The sequence below is a fragment of the Oreochromis niloticus genome, linkage group LG2 (genome assembly GCF_001858045.2).
Source record: "Oreochromis niloticus isolate F11D_XX linkage group LG2, O_niloticus_UMD_NMBU, whole genome shotgun sequence".
NCBI lineage: Eukaryota > Metazoa > Chordata > Actinopteri > Cichliformes > Cichlidae > Oreochromis > Oreochromis niloticus.
In genome coordinates this window covers 26,622,801-26,639,960 of record NC_031966.2, presented here as the reverse complement: position 1 = coordinate 26,639,960, position 17,160 = coordinate 26,622,801, and the positions used below count along the sequence as shown (strand labels likewise).

The following is a 17,160-nucleotide window of genomic DNA, read 5'->3' as shown; positions in this document are numbered from 1 at the left end:
CACGCGAAATCGTCAACAATCAAATCCGGCTAACTTACTTAGCGAGGTACGAAGAACGGGCCCCAGGGCTGGGTAGCCGTAGTTTTTGTTGACCGCAGCACAACGAGTTTCCCCTTGTTGCATTAGAGCCTGTGATGTTTTAAGAGTTTGAATCGCGAGCCGATCACATTGCTCTGTAAACTTTTCAAGCACTTTAACAAACAAGCAAGCAATTCCACCTCTTGCATTAGTAAAGTTGACAGCGCGTCAGGCAAATAGGCAGGCTCAATCCCCGGTCTCTAGCGAGTGTGGAAGTCGCTACACTCCTCTTCTTTTCTCTTTTTTTTAAACTTTAAAAACGGGTTGTGTGTGAGACTTTAAATCAACAAAATATAAAATATACATTTTAAATTGTTATTGATCCCTTTACCCCGAGTCCTAAAGTGTATATTTATTTTTTTACTCTTAAATATTTATTGTTCGTTTACTTGCACTGTGTAACTGGAGCCTCGTCGTCTCGTCTCTCTATATACTGGACTGTATGTAGCGGAGATGACAATAAAGTTTACTTTGACTTCAGCAGCGAGCAGGCGCACCGAGGGCTCTCGCGCTCACTTTTCGCGTATAGAATTTTGAAAAAACATCGATGCAAATTATAAGTCTGTATCATAATATCTGGTGTTTTCGTGTTGTTGGTTTGTTTTTATTTTGTTGGTTATTAGATGCTGCTCTAGCCAGACTGTGAATTCCCCGCCGGCCCGCCCTCTCCTCCCTGTGCCGCAAGCAGCAGGCGCACCTCGCAAACGGAGGGCGCCCTTACTCCCAGCAAATGGGCGATAGAAAACCGATCGGTGCCTATGCCTTCCCTAGTATGCGCTGGCATGATGTCGGGGCAGCATGAGTACGAGCAATTTTTTTTTTTTTTTTTTTTTTTTTTTTTTTTTTTTTTTTTGGCTGATGCCCGTGATGCCGCCCCCACCACGATGCCGCCCCGGGCAACCACCCGTGTCGCCCGTGTCTAAAACCGCTACTGCCCTAGGGATATGACTATCAAATATTACAATTTCCATTTTCTTTTCATTTAGGATAAGGGAATTGCTCAACAGCCAGTCTTTAACTTCACTTATACAGTCAAAGAAGTAATGCATCGACGATGTATCATCCTCAGTGAACTCAAAAATAGATTTGAATATCATCTGCATAGCAATGATGAGAGATTTTGTATTTTTCAAAAATACGACCCAAGGGTAACATATATACAGAATTCAGCATAGGGCCCAGCACAGACCCCCTGGGGGACACCGCAGGTAACGGAGGCAGTGAAGGAGGAGTAGGTACCCATCATTACAGAGAAGGACCTCTCCGATAGGTAGGATTTAAACCAACTAAGGGCATTACCCGTAATGCCTACCAGATGTTCAAGCCTCATTGAAAGGATACTATGGTCCACCAAATCAAAAGCTGAGGACAGATCCAACAAAACTAAGACGCCCAGAATCCCCAATTAAAAGAAGATCATTGAAGACCCTCAGGAGTGCTGTTCCCCTGCTATGGTGCAGTTTAAGAAGACGCCAGGTCACAGTTTGAAGCACGCTACCTTCAGTAGCCTTGAACTAACTCCGAGCCGGCGATCAGACCACTAGGAGGGCAGGGTAGGCTTGTAATTCAACATGGTGAATCCATCAATGATACTATAATGATTACTAAAGTAACAGCTAGACTTTTTCTCACTTTGGATAAGTTTATGAATCACTATGGATGTCTCCTGACTGAGCACAAAAGGGTAACAGTGTGAACATGTTGATTTTGAGCATATGACTTTGTCAAAATAGACTTGGAGCAGATTTACTCTTCAAGATATGTTAGAATATAAGACATCACATACAGAATAGTCCATATGCTCAAAATCTGTTAACATCATATTTTACAAATTGCACAGACACTCAGTGGCCAGGTGTCAGGTCAGGTGAAGATTGGGAGAGGGAGTGTCTCACATCTTAAATGAACAAATAGTGTCTGCTGTATAGTTAGCTTTCAAAGATTTATTAATGACATATACAAGATGTTGTGGATGTGTTGTCTCCAACTCACACTGCTGGATTGTCATATTTCATCACTTACCAAATGTAAAGATATGATAATGCTGTGTGTGTTATAACCAGTAAGGTCATTTTTTCAGTGAACTGTAAAGAAGGTCCAAGACTACTCTGAGCATGAAAAAGTTTTATTTTACAGAATTTCAGGTCAATAAACTAGAGTGGAGGGGGGAATTTTTTTTTTATTTGTTTGTTTGTTTGTTTTAAAGGATTTAAAAAAATGATACAGTGGAGTATGGAGAGGCAGGTGAGTTACAGGTAAGTGAAAATATAATTCTTCCTTCACAGGAACTGACCAGCTCAAGATTATAGGCGAGCAACTCTTCTGAGAGACCAGTTCAGCCAAGTTGAAGAATCACTAAGAAGCAGAGAAAGAAATAATATTAACAAAACAAGTTCCCAAGGAACATCAACAATCATTAGAGCGTCTGAATACTGCAACAACAATCCGGTAAGTTGTATAGGCTTGAGCTGGTCTTTAAAAACAGAACTGACTTGATTGTAAACGGGTGCATTGGTTAAAGAGCAGGAAACTGGGAGCCCTGCCAAATGGTGGAGCCCATGGACTGATCCAAACATCACATGAGAAAGGGCAAAAGCTAGAGAGAGGGAGAAAAACTCTGACCAGACCAGGACCATGACAGTGTGAGTGAGCACTGTGCAGAACATGTACAAAAGGTGCGTTTTCTAACTTTGACTCTTTGCTGATATCATGAGTGTCATGCTCAGTTTTTGCTAATCATGATGTCATAAAGACTGTTTTCTTACGGTAGCTGGTGCCATAAAGTCAGTCCAGATGGAAATATCATTTGAAAGGTCAACACCCAACCCAAAAGTGAGTGGGTGTGGATACCTGTAAAGTTGGTGTTTTTACAGAGGAACAATTAAATGCCAAATCGGTCAGTTTGCAACAAAACTAACAATGATCACACCCTGCAACTGTCCCAAAGACGGTTAAATGAATGTTTATTTTTTTGTCATAGATTTATGTGTATTTAAATTTGTACAGTTATTGAAAATGGCTAAAATGTGTTAAATAAGATTTTAAAAAAGGTTTAAAATAAGCATTTATTAAAAAACACTTGTTTGAAAGGGGAATTATAAAAAAGGGCTTGTTTAAAAGTGCTGTAAACCTTCACGTAAAGTTTGTTTGAAGCAGAGTGACCAGAGCTTAACTGAGAGCACAAAAACGGCCACAAAATGAATCTTATTCTGCAGGTGGTCCAGGAGGTGCACACAGTAATGATCACTGTGTTTATTGTATATAGCAATGTATACATCTGTTTGCGTTGATATTTTCAGTGTTTATACACTGACGTGAGATTTTAAAAGGTCTCAGATATATATATACACGTTGTAAACATTTTGTCTTTTCTATGGTTTTCACGCTGTCTGAAGAAAAAGAGAGATAAAACTTGAAGAACATCAGTATGATGCAATGCCATTGTTTTGTTGGACCCCTGTAGTTACACACCGAGATCTTAAGTCAACTCTTTGAATGGTCTAATCAGTCAGTTCTATGTTCTATCCTGCAATGTAGTAGTAGTATTTTTTATTCCAAAAAGAAAACCCACAGAGTCCACAGCCATCACAGCTTTATTCCAACTGATCCAAACATGCTGAAAAACAGCAGTTTGTCTCAAAAAGAAAATTTAACCATTGTCGTGGGAAACAGAGAGAGAGGATCCAAATGCTGATCCCTGGAGACAGGAGTTAACAGAAGGACAGGAAAGAGACTGTCAAAATAAAGCAGGAAGTGACAACTCTACTGAGACAGACTGACTGAACACAGAGAACAAGGGAGTGTGAGGGATGAGTATAGAAAACCGACACCAAATCATGGCTAGAAGACAGCTCTAGAATCAGAATGTAGGCATAAGGAGCCCTTTCATATTACACAATTTGTTTGGCAGCCTTTCCAAAAGGCAGTTTCACAACCTTTTGGAAAGGCTGTGAAACTGTGAAACTGGCTGTGAAACTGATTCAAGCAAATTTCAAACTAAAATCACATAAAAGTATTGGGAGTAAACCCATTGAAAATCCCAGCATTTTCTGGTCTGTAGGAGGACTCTGTGGTGTTTCCTTGGTCCATTTCTAGTTACTAAAACAACATCTCACCCACCTTTACACTGAAAATGTGCAGATGAAATGAGCAGTGAATGGTTGCTTTGATCTTGGATTGTAAAATAATTATTTTCTTTGCAGAGAAAGAAGAGGAGGATACAAATGAAATCAAGGTAAATGTTATTTATTTAAAAAGTTATTCATCATTGCACACCAACATCTGCTTTCTAAAACTAATATCAGATATATGAAACACACTGGTTTTCTATATTAACTGGTAATAGGTTATTTCAAGGAGTGGAAATAAATGTACCATAGTGTAATTACAGATTGAAGACTTGTTAGTGTAAAAATTTTAACTAGATTGTTAAATGTAACTACATATTTAAAACACATTAAATAAACAATCGGTTAAAAAAAAGTTGATTAATTTTGTTTTTGCTCATAATATAGCATATTCAAGTCCATTAAAATTAAAATTGAGTTAAGTAGCAGAGGGGGGTGTTAATCAGTTTCTGCTGCTTTTGTTGTAATTAAATTAACAACAGGTGCACTAGAGGGGCAACATTGGGACAACCCCAAAACTAGGAATGGTTTTCCAGGTGGAAGCCACTGATATTTTTTCCCTCCTCATCTTTTCTGTTATGGTTAGTTTTTAGTCTAGACTTAGGGATGGACAATAAACCCTGATCTAAAGAGTCCTACGGATGCCTACGTACAAATCATGATGACTAACCGATATGGTGTCCCACACGGTTCTGTTCTTGGGCCTACTGCATTTTCATTGGATTTACTTCCTTTATACCTGCTTTTAAGATCATCTAATTACATTTTTTGTCATTTTTATGGTTTCTGCTTTATATCACTTTTAAACTTGAGTGTATTTCAAAACAGGGATCCTTATTTGAGCCTCTCCCAACCTGGTCTCCCAGGCCATTAGAAATCTCAGTTCACTTTCCTGTTATGTTAATCCATTTATTAGAGGCATGGAATTACTTTTGATAGGGACCTTTCATTGGATTTGCATGTTAAGGTTCTGCTTTGTTCTTGCTTTCATCAGCTGAGAAATATTAGTAAACTTTATCTAATTATTTCTAAATCTAAGATAGAAAATGTTATTCATATTTTTTTATTAATCCCACTTTTGTATTGATTATTAATCTCACCTGGATTATTACATACATATTATTAAGGGCTTAGTCCTTTTCATCTTAATTCTGCATCAATTGTTTGCAAATGACAAATGAATAAAATGAATGAAACTCTTTGTTTTCTCAGAATGATGAAGACAGTGATGTTAAACAATCAGAAAATAGTGATGACGGTACAAAATTAGGAGGACAATCTGAAGTCAAGTCTCCAGGGCCACCCCCAAAGAAAGAGAAAGGTAAGGGGATTAATAACACATCGTTTTCATATTAACTTGTCTACTGATTATAAAGTTATCCCAATTTCAGTTCTACTTACAGTTTTACATCATGTAATAAAATGCAGGAACTCACTAATTAAAGTAATGTATGATGTTTGCAGGCTGTGACTCTGAAGCAGGAGCAGCTGACAAAGAGTTCACCAGTAAAAGCAACAAAGATCTGTGCAGATACTCTGATGAGGATGAAACAGACAAGAACATGAGTGTGAAATATCAACCTGATTCAATTAACAACAAAAACGGTGAGAAACACTTAATTCAACTTTCTGTTGCATTCCTGCAAAATCTTGATCATTATAAATATGCATTCTCTTGTCAGTAAAGAATGTCAAACTTGTTGAAGCATGCAGGTTTAAATTACCAGCAAACTTTGGTTACTGCTTTAATGTAATGTACTTTTCTTGTCTCACTGATTACTTAAAGCCCTTTAACACTAAAAGTCACATTTTAATCATTTATTCTTACAGCACTTCATTCTATACACTTTTAAGCACTTTATTTACTTCTCATATTCTACATTGTCAATTTAGAAACACCATTTGAACTAAAATGCATATCTTTGGACTCTGGGAGAAAGGCAGAGTACCCAGGGGAAACCCACACAATCACATGGAAAACATACAAACTCAACGCAGAAAGGCCACATTCAGGCCTCAAACCATGAACCTTTTTGCTGTGAGGCAAATTTATGGAAAAATGTTTCCATTAAAAGTCACACGTGAGAAAAAGCATAATCTGAGCAAATAAATTTAATTTCGCAGGTGCAGGTATTCATTGGCACTCACACAGTTAAATTCCTTGGGAAAAAATACAAGAATCCAAGCATGTATTACGCACAATTTATGATTAAAACAAAAAAACAACAACAAGGATAAGGAAATGATGTGTGCAATGGGATTTAGCCATTATAACTTTGGCCAAAATAGTTTAAAGAGCTTGGTAAGAAAAGCATCTGGACTTCTCTAAGCTGCTTGAAGACGTTTCACCTCTCATCCGAGTTGAAGAAGCTTCTCGGATGAGAGGTGAAACGTCTTCAAGCAACTTAAAGAAGTCCAGATGCTTTTCTTTACAAGTTCTTTAGACTACAATGACCTGGGTGACTGAGAACCTTCACAGACACTTTGGCCAAAATACAGACATTTTAACCTACCAACAAAAAGTCTGGAGCAAACATATGAAACTGGATATACCATCAAAGTGGAGCCAGTGATAAAGAAGAAGCCGTAGTTAAACAGGCAAATTTTACTAAAATATTTACAAACCAAATAAACCAGAGCTCACTGCAGGTATGTGGGCAGGCCCTGGAGTGGAGGGAACAACGGCCGTGCTCACTCTGCTCAAGCATAAATTCCACTTAAGAGTCAATTGTTCCTGTACCAAGATGGTATGGAAACTTGCATTACCGCAAAAGACATGAAATAGGATGCCTGTATTGCTTTTTTGATTTTCCTCGGGTTTCCCACATCCTTTTGTCAGTAAGATGACCCTGCATCTGAAAAGTAAGATGCTGTGAATGCTTTAAGTGATAATTAAGCATGTATTGAAAAACAACTGTGTGAAAATTCCTATACATATATACATATTTAAAATACAAAATATGAGTAACTGTATTCTGTTACAGTTACCGTTTAAAAAGGTGGTATTCAGAATACAGTTACTTTGTTGAAATAAATAGATTACACGGCGGTCTTTTCCTGTTTCATATGTTAGGCTATGCCCTCTTTAAGAGGCTGTAATGCCTGTGGTTCAATCTCGTGGCCCATGTCAGCTCTACTTGCGGCCCGCATAATGACGTGACAAAATTTTTTTTTAATTATTATTCAAACAATTATTTCATCTGAAGGCAATAGGCAGAGTGTTAAAGCTATAGCCCTAAAGAATGTAGCCTCATGGGCAGTGTAGTCCGTGCTGCAGGGAGAATGAACTGCCATACCCGTTATGTGTCTGTGAGCACGAGGAGAAAAAAAAAGGAGAATCGAAAAGTATGAGTTATCACCGACCACAAACGGCAGATGGAAGCATGTAAATATAATAATAACCGTCTTCATGATCAAACACAGTGGTATGAGTCAAAAGCTAGCTATTTGAAGAGTTTTGTGGAGAAAGTGAAGATTTGGTTGAAAAGAGTGAATAGACAAGCAGATGAGGCAAAATAGCTGACGCTGAAGTTAAGCCTGTAGACAGTGCCTCGATGATATCATCCAGAGACAGTAAGGTAATGTGAAGCAGCCAATAATTTTCTGTTGTGTCTTGAACCACAACTTCTTCCATGGTAAAGCTAGCAGCTGAAAGGGCAGCTCTAGTAGCACATGCTTTAAAGCTACAACAAAGCAATGGGAGTTGAAAACAGCTATTGCTGCAGCTAATGCAAAACTTGAGGTCCTGACTCTTAAGCAACCAGCTCGTAATACTTCTGCTCAACTGATGGATGGAACTGCTAGCTGCCAAAGAGTACCAAGCCAAAATATCTGGGCTAATATAGGAGTTGTACCGTCAGAAGATGGAAATGCTCATCAAAGAAATGAGTAAGAGGTGAAGCAGGGCTCAGAAAAGAGTAGCAGGCCTCATCCATTGGATAATGAGGAAAACAGCCAGCCTAGCACTAGTCAAACCTGGGTTGCTGATGTTCAAGACTTGTTGAATGTCACGGAGCATCAAATGAGATTGCAGAGCTTCTATTGAAGCAACAGAAAGCATCTACTCTCTCAGCTCTGAATATTCCACTTTTCATTAGAGATCCCCTGGATTTTGGGTTATTTATTAAGGCATTTGGGCATGGGATTGTGGAAAGGACAGATAGTAACAGAGACTGGTAGCATTTCCTAGAGTAGTTCACCTGGGGAAGACCAAAGGTTCTTGTTTGCAGCTGTTCACACATGTATCCTGACAGAGGCTACATTAAAGCCAAGAGGCTTCTGTGAAAGCATTTTGGGGATGAATGTACTATTGCCTCAGTCTACACTGAAAGAGCTTGAAAGTACTGGCAGGTGGAAAACAGTTTCCTTTTTGTCACAAGGGAGGACATAGCCTGCTGTGACAGGAGAGTGACGGAACCGCCCACACCCTAATGCTTTCAAACACTTTATTCTGGTTGTTGTACACACACCAGCTGCAGCTTTGCAGCTTGCAGCCACACACTCCAACAACAACAACAACCACAATCCCCTGCAGCGGCACCGCAGACCACGCCCCGCCACACCTGGAAAATCAATGCACCAGTGCTCAAACAGCTGCTGCTACAATTATTAGTAGTAGTAGTAGTAGTAGTAAGATTTGGTCATTATTTTTGGGTGGCTTTGCTTTATCTTAACAATGGTATTAGCTGATTTACACCACTTGTATCTGTGAACACGTTCTTTTGGTGAACACGTTCTTTTGGTGAACAATCAAAGTGCATAACCAAAGGTGAGTTCAAGGATGTAGATCAACCAGTAAACCAACAGCTTCCCTTTTACATCGAGTTCCCTCGTCACCGCAGCAGCTGTGGCCCCAATCCTTCTGTCAGTTTATGTCAGTTAATATTCCGTTATTAATTATATCATCTTATTATATCTGGAATTGTCTTATCTTTCATGAAAAAATGACTTCTATCATTGCTGGATGATATCACTCAGCGTATAATTTCTTGGAACTATCCGAAGGATAACAAGGGAATAAAACACAGGAGGGAAAAATAGCTGAGACTCATCTGACAAAACAAGACAGGGAGAAAGCAAAACTGAAAACACTGAACACAGGACTTGGAACTGTCAAAATAAAACAGGAAAGAAGAGGGATTCACAAGGATGCAGACTTGACACTGTGACATGAAGACATGACTGACTATGGAGAGACAGAGAGGGAACTAAATGAGAAACATGGAACACAGGAAAGGCAGAATGACAGAAAACTAAAAACTAGGAACTATAACTATAACACAGGTAGAAAACAATAAATAGAACCCAAAACATGAAAAACAACAAATCAAAGAATATAACCAGAATTACACATACTGGGTCACAGATCGAGTACTGTGACAGCTGGTTCCAAATGATTCTGATTTACTAACTAACACATGGTGGTAAGAACAAAATGGGCTGGTATGCACATTTTCAAATATTAGTAAATGAGGCCCAATATTCTGAAATTTCCACATTTCCTCTTCAGCATCTATATCCAGTATTGTTTCACATAACATAGATAAATTTCCCCCAGACCTCACACGTGATGAAACGTTTTCGAGCCTGAGATTGTGTTACACAAGCAAGCTACTTCCTGTGTCCAATAGAGGGCATATGAAAACACCCAATAATTATACATCATGTTGCTGTATATCACATGAGAAGCCCATAGTAAAAATTTCTTTTACATTTGATGATGTTCATTACCATATACAAAACCAGCAGCCAGTATCATCTAGTGTTGCTTCTAGATGATGTACATTGGCAAGTACATTTCTCTAGACTTGAACTCTTATCAACCACATGACATTTTTGGCAGCTTGGACAATGTATATTTGAGTTGTAAGTACTTCTTGTGCTGTGGCAAAGGATTGAAATTCACAGTGGCCCAATGGACATGCCCTCAAAAGCTATGCTCAAAAGCTTTGAAATTTAGCTGTGGCAAGGTCTTTGTGCCGTCAATGCTCAGGTCCTCCATGACAATCTGCAACAACTAATGGGTAAAGTTTTAATGAAAACTGGATTTTATATTGATAGGAATAAGCCAAAAGTGGAAATGTTGACAAGATGCTCATTTCAGCTGCTCTCGTATTTACAAGAGGTCACCAGAGCAGATGGATTCATATATTTGATTTGGCAGAAATTTCACACTGGGTGCCCTTCCTGACACAACCCCACCCAGGGTTTTATGTCTCCTCCCTTTCTCCAACCAAAGATTGTTTGTGTGTTAGGAAAATGTGTTAATCACTACACTACGAAGTACCAATGAACAAGTTTGAAAGCTTTCCAGCAAAAACTAGAGAAGTGTATTACTTCCATTACACATTGATTTGACGTTTTGGTTCCACTTTAAACTGTAGGAACCTCAGATGAGGAGGTGAGTGTAAAGGAGAACATCAGTGGAAACAAGGAGGTAAGAAAGTCACTATTTTTTCCATATAGGGCAATTTAATTTACCACACTATATAACACTATAACTTCTTTACACAGAGTACTTTTTTTTCTTATTTACTGCAGCTAGTGAAGGTTTCTGAAGAAATCAAAAAGAAGAACGTTATTCAAAAACAAACTGAGACACTGCTTGGCAGACTTCACCTTCAAGACAAATTTCAACATAAGTTTCCACCAGCAGATTTTCTTCAGATACATCCTCCTGTGAAACATCACCATGTGACATCTGAGAAAGATCTAGCTCAGACATTTCTCCACACGCTGATGATGTTAGACTACAGAGCCAGATACATTCCTGTAAAATCAGACAGTCCTGAGGGGACACATCCAAAGACTCTTCGGGTAATTGACATAACTGAGAAAGATTTCAGTAATTTGGGGGCTTTATTAAGAATGGGTGCAGGCACACATGAGACAGAACAGACTCATGTGCATCCAATGGACGTTCAGATGGCAGTATTTCACTGCTCTGACAGCTTCCTTAAACAGATGATGATTACAAAGCTCTCTCAGTGTCAGTATGCCTTACCTTTGCTTGTTCCTGACCCAGTCACTATGGAGATCGAGTGTCCTCTGTGGACTTTCAGACAAATAACAAAAACCTGGAAGGTAACTGAAATCAAAGACGGCTCAAACATCGTCACTATGAAGAGTGTTCCAGTCTGCAAAGCTCAGACCCCCTTGGTGTCATTTTTCCGCCTGGGTTCTCTGTCAGTGTCTAAATCTCAGCTGATGAACACTTTGATCAACGACCGTCACAGCACCTTCTTCCATAGAAACTGTCCAGGAAGCACCAAGTCTCGCTGTCTGATGGATGGTGTGGCAGAGATCGCCTGGTACTGTCCTGCTGGAAAACCCAATGATGCCTTCAATGACTGCATTGCCTTTTGTAATCTTCATGGTGATGCTCTGTCGATTGAAAAACAGCGCGACATACTAACTGAAAAATCTTCCATCAATATTTTTCTTGTTTCATCTCTGCAAAGACATGAAGAAAGTCGATCACTTATATCACCTCTTTTTATGTCTCACAAACCTCTCATTTGTCTCTGTGTTGATGACAGCTGTTATGTTGTTAAGACAAAACATGGAAAATATATTATGGGTCTCCAAGACAGAAGCCAGTCAGATATATCTGAAGAACTGAAACAGATCATTAGAGAAGTTTTGTCATCTCTAGATGGTTCCAGCTTAAAACCGTCCTTCCAGCTTGAAACCATGGCTCAGCTCTCTGGAATCAGAGTGGATGAAAGTGACCCAGCCTTTAAAAAAGGGAAATCTGCTGCTAAGGAAATAATGGATCTTCTTTCAAAGGATAACATGGATATCTCAAATATCAAAGATAAATTCCTTCCTTATCAAGGCCATCTGTGGCATCAGTGGATCAAAATACACAAAGAACTGTATCATCTCAAAGGGGATATTGAGAAGGAGAAATGTAAAAAGCAACAGGAACTGGTGAACATACGTCAGAAACAATGTGCTGCTTCCGGCGAACTTATGGAGTTGTTCATTAAAAGTCTCTCACTATTGCCAACAAAAGATAAAGAATATTTTCTGAAATGGATTCAAATCTTAGTAGACGATCTCTCCACAGATGATCTTTCTGGTATTCTCAAAAGCTATGATGAAAAGTGGTCTGAGATCTTGGCTTTAAAAAACAAATCTGAAGAATCAGAAGTGTTGGCAGACAAGCAGAAAAAATCTGACTTGTTAATAAAAAAACAAAGTGAGCTTGAAAAAATATCGAAAAAACTGCAGTCAGCAACTTTTGGTTTGGAGCACATCTTCAGAGAAATGGGACAGATCTATGAAGCTCATAGAGCAATAGAAGGAGAGAGCAGACACACTGACTGGTCTAAATACCCTGAGCTGGCTGCACAGCTGATGATATCAGGACACCCGATGGAGCTGATGGATGGTGATGCAGGTCACGTGCCTTTAACATGGATCTCCAGCCTTTTAGAGGAAGTCATCAAGAAACTGGGGGACCAGAGAGTTTTTGTGCTGTCAGTTTTGGGCCTACAAAGCAGTGGAAAATCAACAATGCTGAACACCATGTTTGGATTGCAGTTTGCAGTGAGTGCAGGCAGGTGCACCAAAGGTGTCTTCATGCAGCTGCTCAAAGTATCAGAGGAGATGAAGAAAGACTTGAAGTTTGACTATCTTCTAGTGGTGGACACTGAAGGACTGCGCGCTCTTGAGCTGAAAGGTACCACCACTGGTTGCCATGACAACAAACTGGGAACATTTGTTGTTGGTCTGGGAAACCTGACACTGATCAACATTATGGGAGAGAATCCATCTGAGATGCAGGACATCCTGCAGATTGTTGTCCAGGCTTTCATGAGGATGAAGAAAGTTAAACTTTCTCCCAGTTGTGTGTTTGTTCACCAGAATGTTACAGATGTTGCAGCAGCAGAGAAAAACATGGATGGAAAGAGACGCCTGCTAGAAAAACTGGACCAGATGGCCAAACTAGCAGCTGAAGAGGAGGATTGCGATGCAGAGTGCTTCAGTGATGTCATCGAGTTTGATGTCCGAAAAGATGTGAAATACTGTGCCCAGCTATGGGAGGGCAGTCCACCCATGGCTCCTCCTAATCCAGGTTACAGTGAGAGCATCCAAGAAGTGAAGAACACCATCCTCTCTAAAGCTTCACAGGCTGCAGGGATCACTCTCACACAATTCAAAAACAAAATTCGTGACCTGTGGAGTGCCCTCCTCAATGAAAACTTTGTTTTCAGTTTTAAAAACACACTTGAAATTGCAGCGTACAGAAAACTGGAGTCCCAGTACGGGAAATGGACCTGGGACCTCAGGAGCAACATGTTGACCATTGAAAATCAGCTTTATAACAGAATTGAAAACGGAAATCTTGACAAGGTGGAAGTAAATTATCTTAAAAAAGAATCACATGAAACATGTGAAACAATCAAAAAGGAAATGACAACATACTTTGAGGATGACCAAGAGAAAGAAATTTTGGCACAGTGGAGAGGCCGATTTGAAACCAGAATCAAAGAGTTTCATGATGAACAGGTGAGCACAGTCAAAAGAAAACTGGATGAAGTTATTCAACAGAAGAAGGCTTGTGAAAAGCTGGATGATAAGAAGAAAGAGTTTGAGGACAAGCTGCTAAAGAAGAGCAAAGAGCTCGCTCAGCAGCTGAAGGATAAGGCCAATGATGAAGAAGAGCTTAACAAACAGTTCAGCTCTGTTTGGAGTGGCTTGGTTACTGAATTAACAGCTGATATAAAACCTATAGAAGACATCAAACTGGAAGAAGATCAGTTTACTATCCTTAAAGAACTTGGTTTTGAAGAGACATTCATAAATGACTGCAAAAAAAATGGCGGATACAAGAATATATCAAGGCTTGGAGATTACTCAGGTTATGTAAAACAAAAAAAACAAAAAAGAATTCTTAAATGGACATTTAAGAATGCATTGTCATATGAAAACCAGCAACATATCAGATCACTCATTGAAAAAGTTGAAAATGAGTCACTTCATGCAATAACAGAAAAGCCTGTGGCTAAAAGTGGCTACAAACTAGCTTATTTGCAAGAAGCTGCCAAACAGGTAAAACAAGAAGTGGACAATTTTCAGACAAAGGAAAACTATACTTTAAAGAAGGAGTTTACAGTCGATCTCATACTGTGTGTGTTCTCAGAATCAGAGCATTGGATTCTAGACTCCCAGAACAAATTCAAAATGAAGCATGATCCACTCATTTATTTACAAAACAAGAAAACACAGTATTACAGTGTTTTTAGAAGCTTTTGTAAAGGAAGCTCATCTGCTGTTGTGCTTGGGGAACTGATCTGTGAAAAGCTGAAAGCTTCCACTGTTGAGGCTGTCTGTAACAAGACTGTTATTGACCTGGCTGGAGTGATGAGGTCTAATTTCCCAGCATTCAATGGGAACAGGCTGAACTTGGAGAAACATGTGCTGAAGTCACTCGCTGAGAATGAAAACTTTGATGATTACATCACCTACATCAGAAAACCAAGAAGACAAACAGAAGCTTTTATAAAAGCAGAAGTAAAGAAATACATCTTCACAGATCACAAAGATGAAATTGTGAATAAACTCAAAAACAATGCTGAAGGCTTAAACACACTTGTGATTAATGCTTTATCTACTGCAACACAGAAAGTCCAAACTGAAAGAGGAGACATAAACATGTGGCTGAAGAAATTTTCTAGTTTGCTAAAGGGTGAGCTAACGTTTGAGACCATTTCTTCTCAAAATTTCAGTGACATACATGATTTTGAGTTTCTGAAGGAAGAGATAACAAAAAGATTTACATCCATCAATCATAAGATGAGCAGCCTCTCATTGGATAAGCTGAAAGAATCCAGGCTGAAGCCTGATGAAATCCTCATTGATCAGCTGTGTAAGTGCTGCTGGGTAATGTGTCCCTTCTGTGCAGCTGTTTGTACTAACACCATTGAAGATCACAGTCCTGATGACCACAGCGTCCCTTTTCATCGACCTAAAGGAATCAAAGGATGGCACAAAAGCGGAACAGAGGAATTCAGCATCAGTTTCTGCACAACAAGTGTTGCAAGTCATGGCAAATTTAGACCTCATGATTCAGAGGAATCCTTTCCCTATAAAGAGTACAGAAGAGCTGGTCCAAGGTATGCTAACTGGAAAATCACAGCTGATCAGTCTAAACTGGCGTACTGGAAATGGTTTGTGTATCGATTTCAAAATCAGCTGGAAGAGTACTATGAGTACAAATTCCAGGGAAGAGGAGAGATTCCTAGTGAGTGGGAAAAAATCCCTAAGGAAGAAGCTATTAGAAGTCTGGATGAAATGTGTTAAAGCATCAGAGAAACAAAACCCTTCAGTTTTGGTTTCACATCGTAACTCATTACTCAAATGAGAAGAGTTTTTAGTGACATAAGTGAAAGGGTGGGACTTGTAGAGATGACAGCATTACTACAGGAAAAGAGAAATAGTGTCTGAGATTAGACTGTTTTTTTTATGTGATAATGGGTTAACATTTAAAAGTAACTGTTATGAATATGTTATTTTACAATAAATACTTTCTCTATGGATTATACTGGAACAAATAACTTGATTTTACTTTTTTCTTTTCAGGTTCTTTTGTTCAGGTTGTTATAGATCATGTAAAATTATAATTCTTTATTCCTTTTTTTGTCTTTCACATACAACAATAATAATAATAATGATAATATATTCTCAATCATCTGAATTTGTCTCAAATTGATTTTCTGTAATGTGTTTTTGTCATCATGTTTAAATAATGACATATATTGATCATCATATATTGATTCTCAGTTGGTCTAATCACAGTTAGAGAAACAGAACTGTTTTCTTATATTACATGAAAATTCATTCGCAGATTTAAAGCTGATTTGTTATGTTTACCTAGTTGGTACATTTAAAACTAGTTATCCAGACAGAGTTTACTTAAATTAGACTTTAATTGTGAATTTTATCCTGTTTTTCTCCATTTTATCCTGAATATTGTCCTAACTATTGTTTTTATGATAAAATCTTTTTACAGGTTTTTATAAGTGTGCCATTCAGTAACAAGTATAAGATGAACATTGGTGTTTACTGTGTGCAAATGCATTATGATAAAATAAAAGACTTTCTTCCTGACATGCAGTGAAAATTGTGTGACATTTATATACTTAGAACTGAGTCTTTCTATTTCGTGTCTGTGTGGGTTCTCTTCAGGTACTTTCTCCCACAGTCCAAAGACATGCAGTAAGTGGGAACAGGTTAATTGGTCATTCTAAATTGCACTTAGGTACCCTTAACATGAGTAAGCAGAAGATGATGGCTGGATGAACTGTTAAAGTACCTGCAATCTTCATCATTCAGCACCTGCCCTTTTTCTATTGCACTTTTATCTTTGTGATTGCTAATAGTTATATGTTACTTGGTAATTCTTGTTAGGCGGATGTGATTACTATGTGGTGGCTAAAAGAAACAGAGTCAGGGGGCTTTTTGGTGTTGTGTTATTCTGTTTGTTTGTTTGTTTAAATTATTATAGGTTAAGGTTTTGTAGTAATAGTTTTAATGAAGTGCCAGTCAAAAAAAAGACATGTTCAAGAGCAGAAGGGGTGGGCATTTGTAAGTACTTATCAGCTGTTTTTACTGTTTTATAGCCTAAATTTAGTTTCTCCCACACAAAACAGCTTTCAAGAACTTCCACTGACAAATGGCTGCAATACTAGAGTATATAGTCACAATGGTGGAGATAGTGGTCAGTAAACCTACCAGAACAACAGCATACAAAACTTTATTACAAGTTCAGGTCTTCCATGAAGAATTCCTAATTTAATAATTAAAGGATAAAATTAGTTTGACAAATACCGATGTTTTCTCAACTACCACTTTACCTGTTTTGCTCAAAATGACGTCATAGCTAGTGACGATTTAAGGTCATGTCTGCAGCGACTGAATCATCTTTCAACGTGGAGAGTCAGTCAGA

The 17,160-nt window shown here is 38.6% G+C and overlaps 1 protein-coding gene across 1 annotated transcript; it reads left to right on the top strand.

Annotated features, from left to right (window-relative positions):
- Positions 1–2,310: 2,310 nt before the first annotated feature.
- Positions 2,311–15,550, top strand: LOC109205009 (interferon-induced very large GTPase 1-like). The gene is made up of 5 exons (XM_019367374.2): positions 2,311–2,322; positions 5,418–5,526; positions 5,670–5,810; positions 10,589–10,641; positions 10,746–15,550. Exons 1-5 carry the CDS (start codon positions 2,311–2,313, stop codon positions 15,513–15,515), a joined length of 5,085 nt encoding a protein of 1,694 aa, XP_019222919.2. The 3' UTR covers positions 15,516–15,550.
- The last annotated feature ends 1,610 nt before the right edge of the window (positions 15,551–17,160 follow it).

Bases quoted from the DNA above. Each gene is read 5' to 3' on its own strand.
- LOC109205009 (XM_019367374.2), top strand. The intron at 5,811-10,588 runs GTGAGAAACACT...TTTAAACTGTAG, and splicing joins TTCAATTAACAACAAAAACG to GAACCTCAGATGAGGAGGTG. The intron at 10,642-10,745 runs GTAAGAAAGTCA...TATTTACTGCAG, and splicing joins ACATCAGTGGAAACAAGGAG to CTAGTGAAGGTTTCTGAAGA.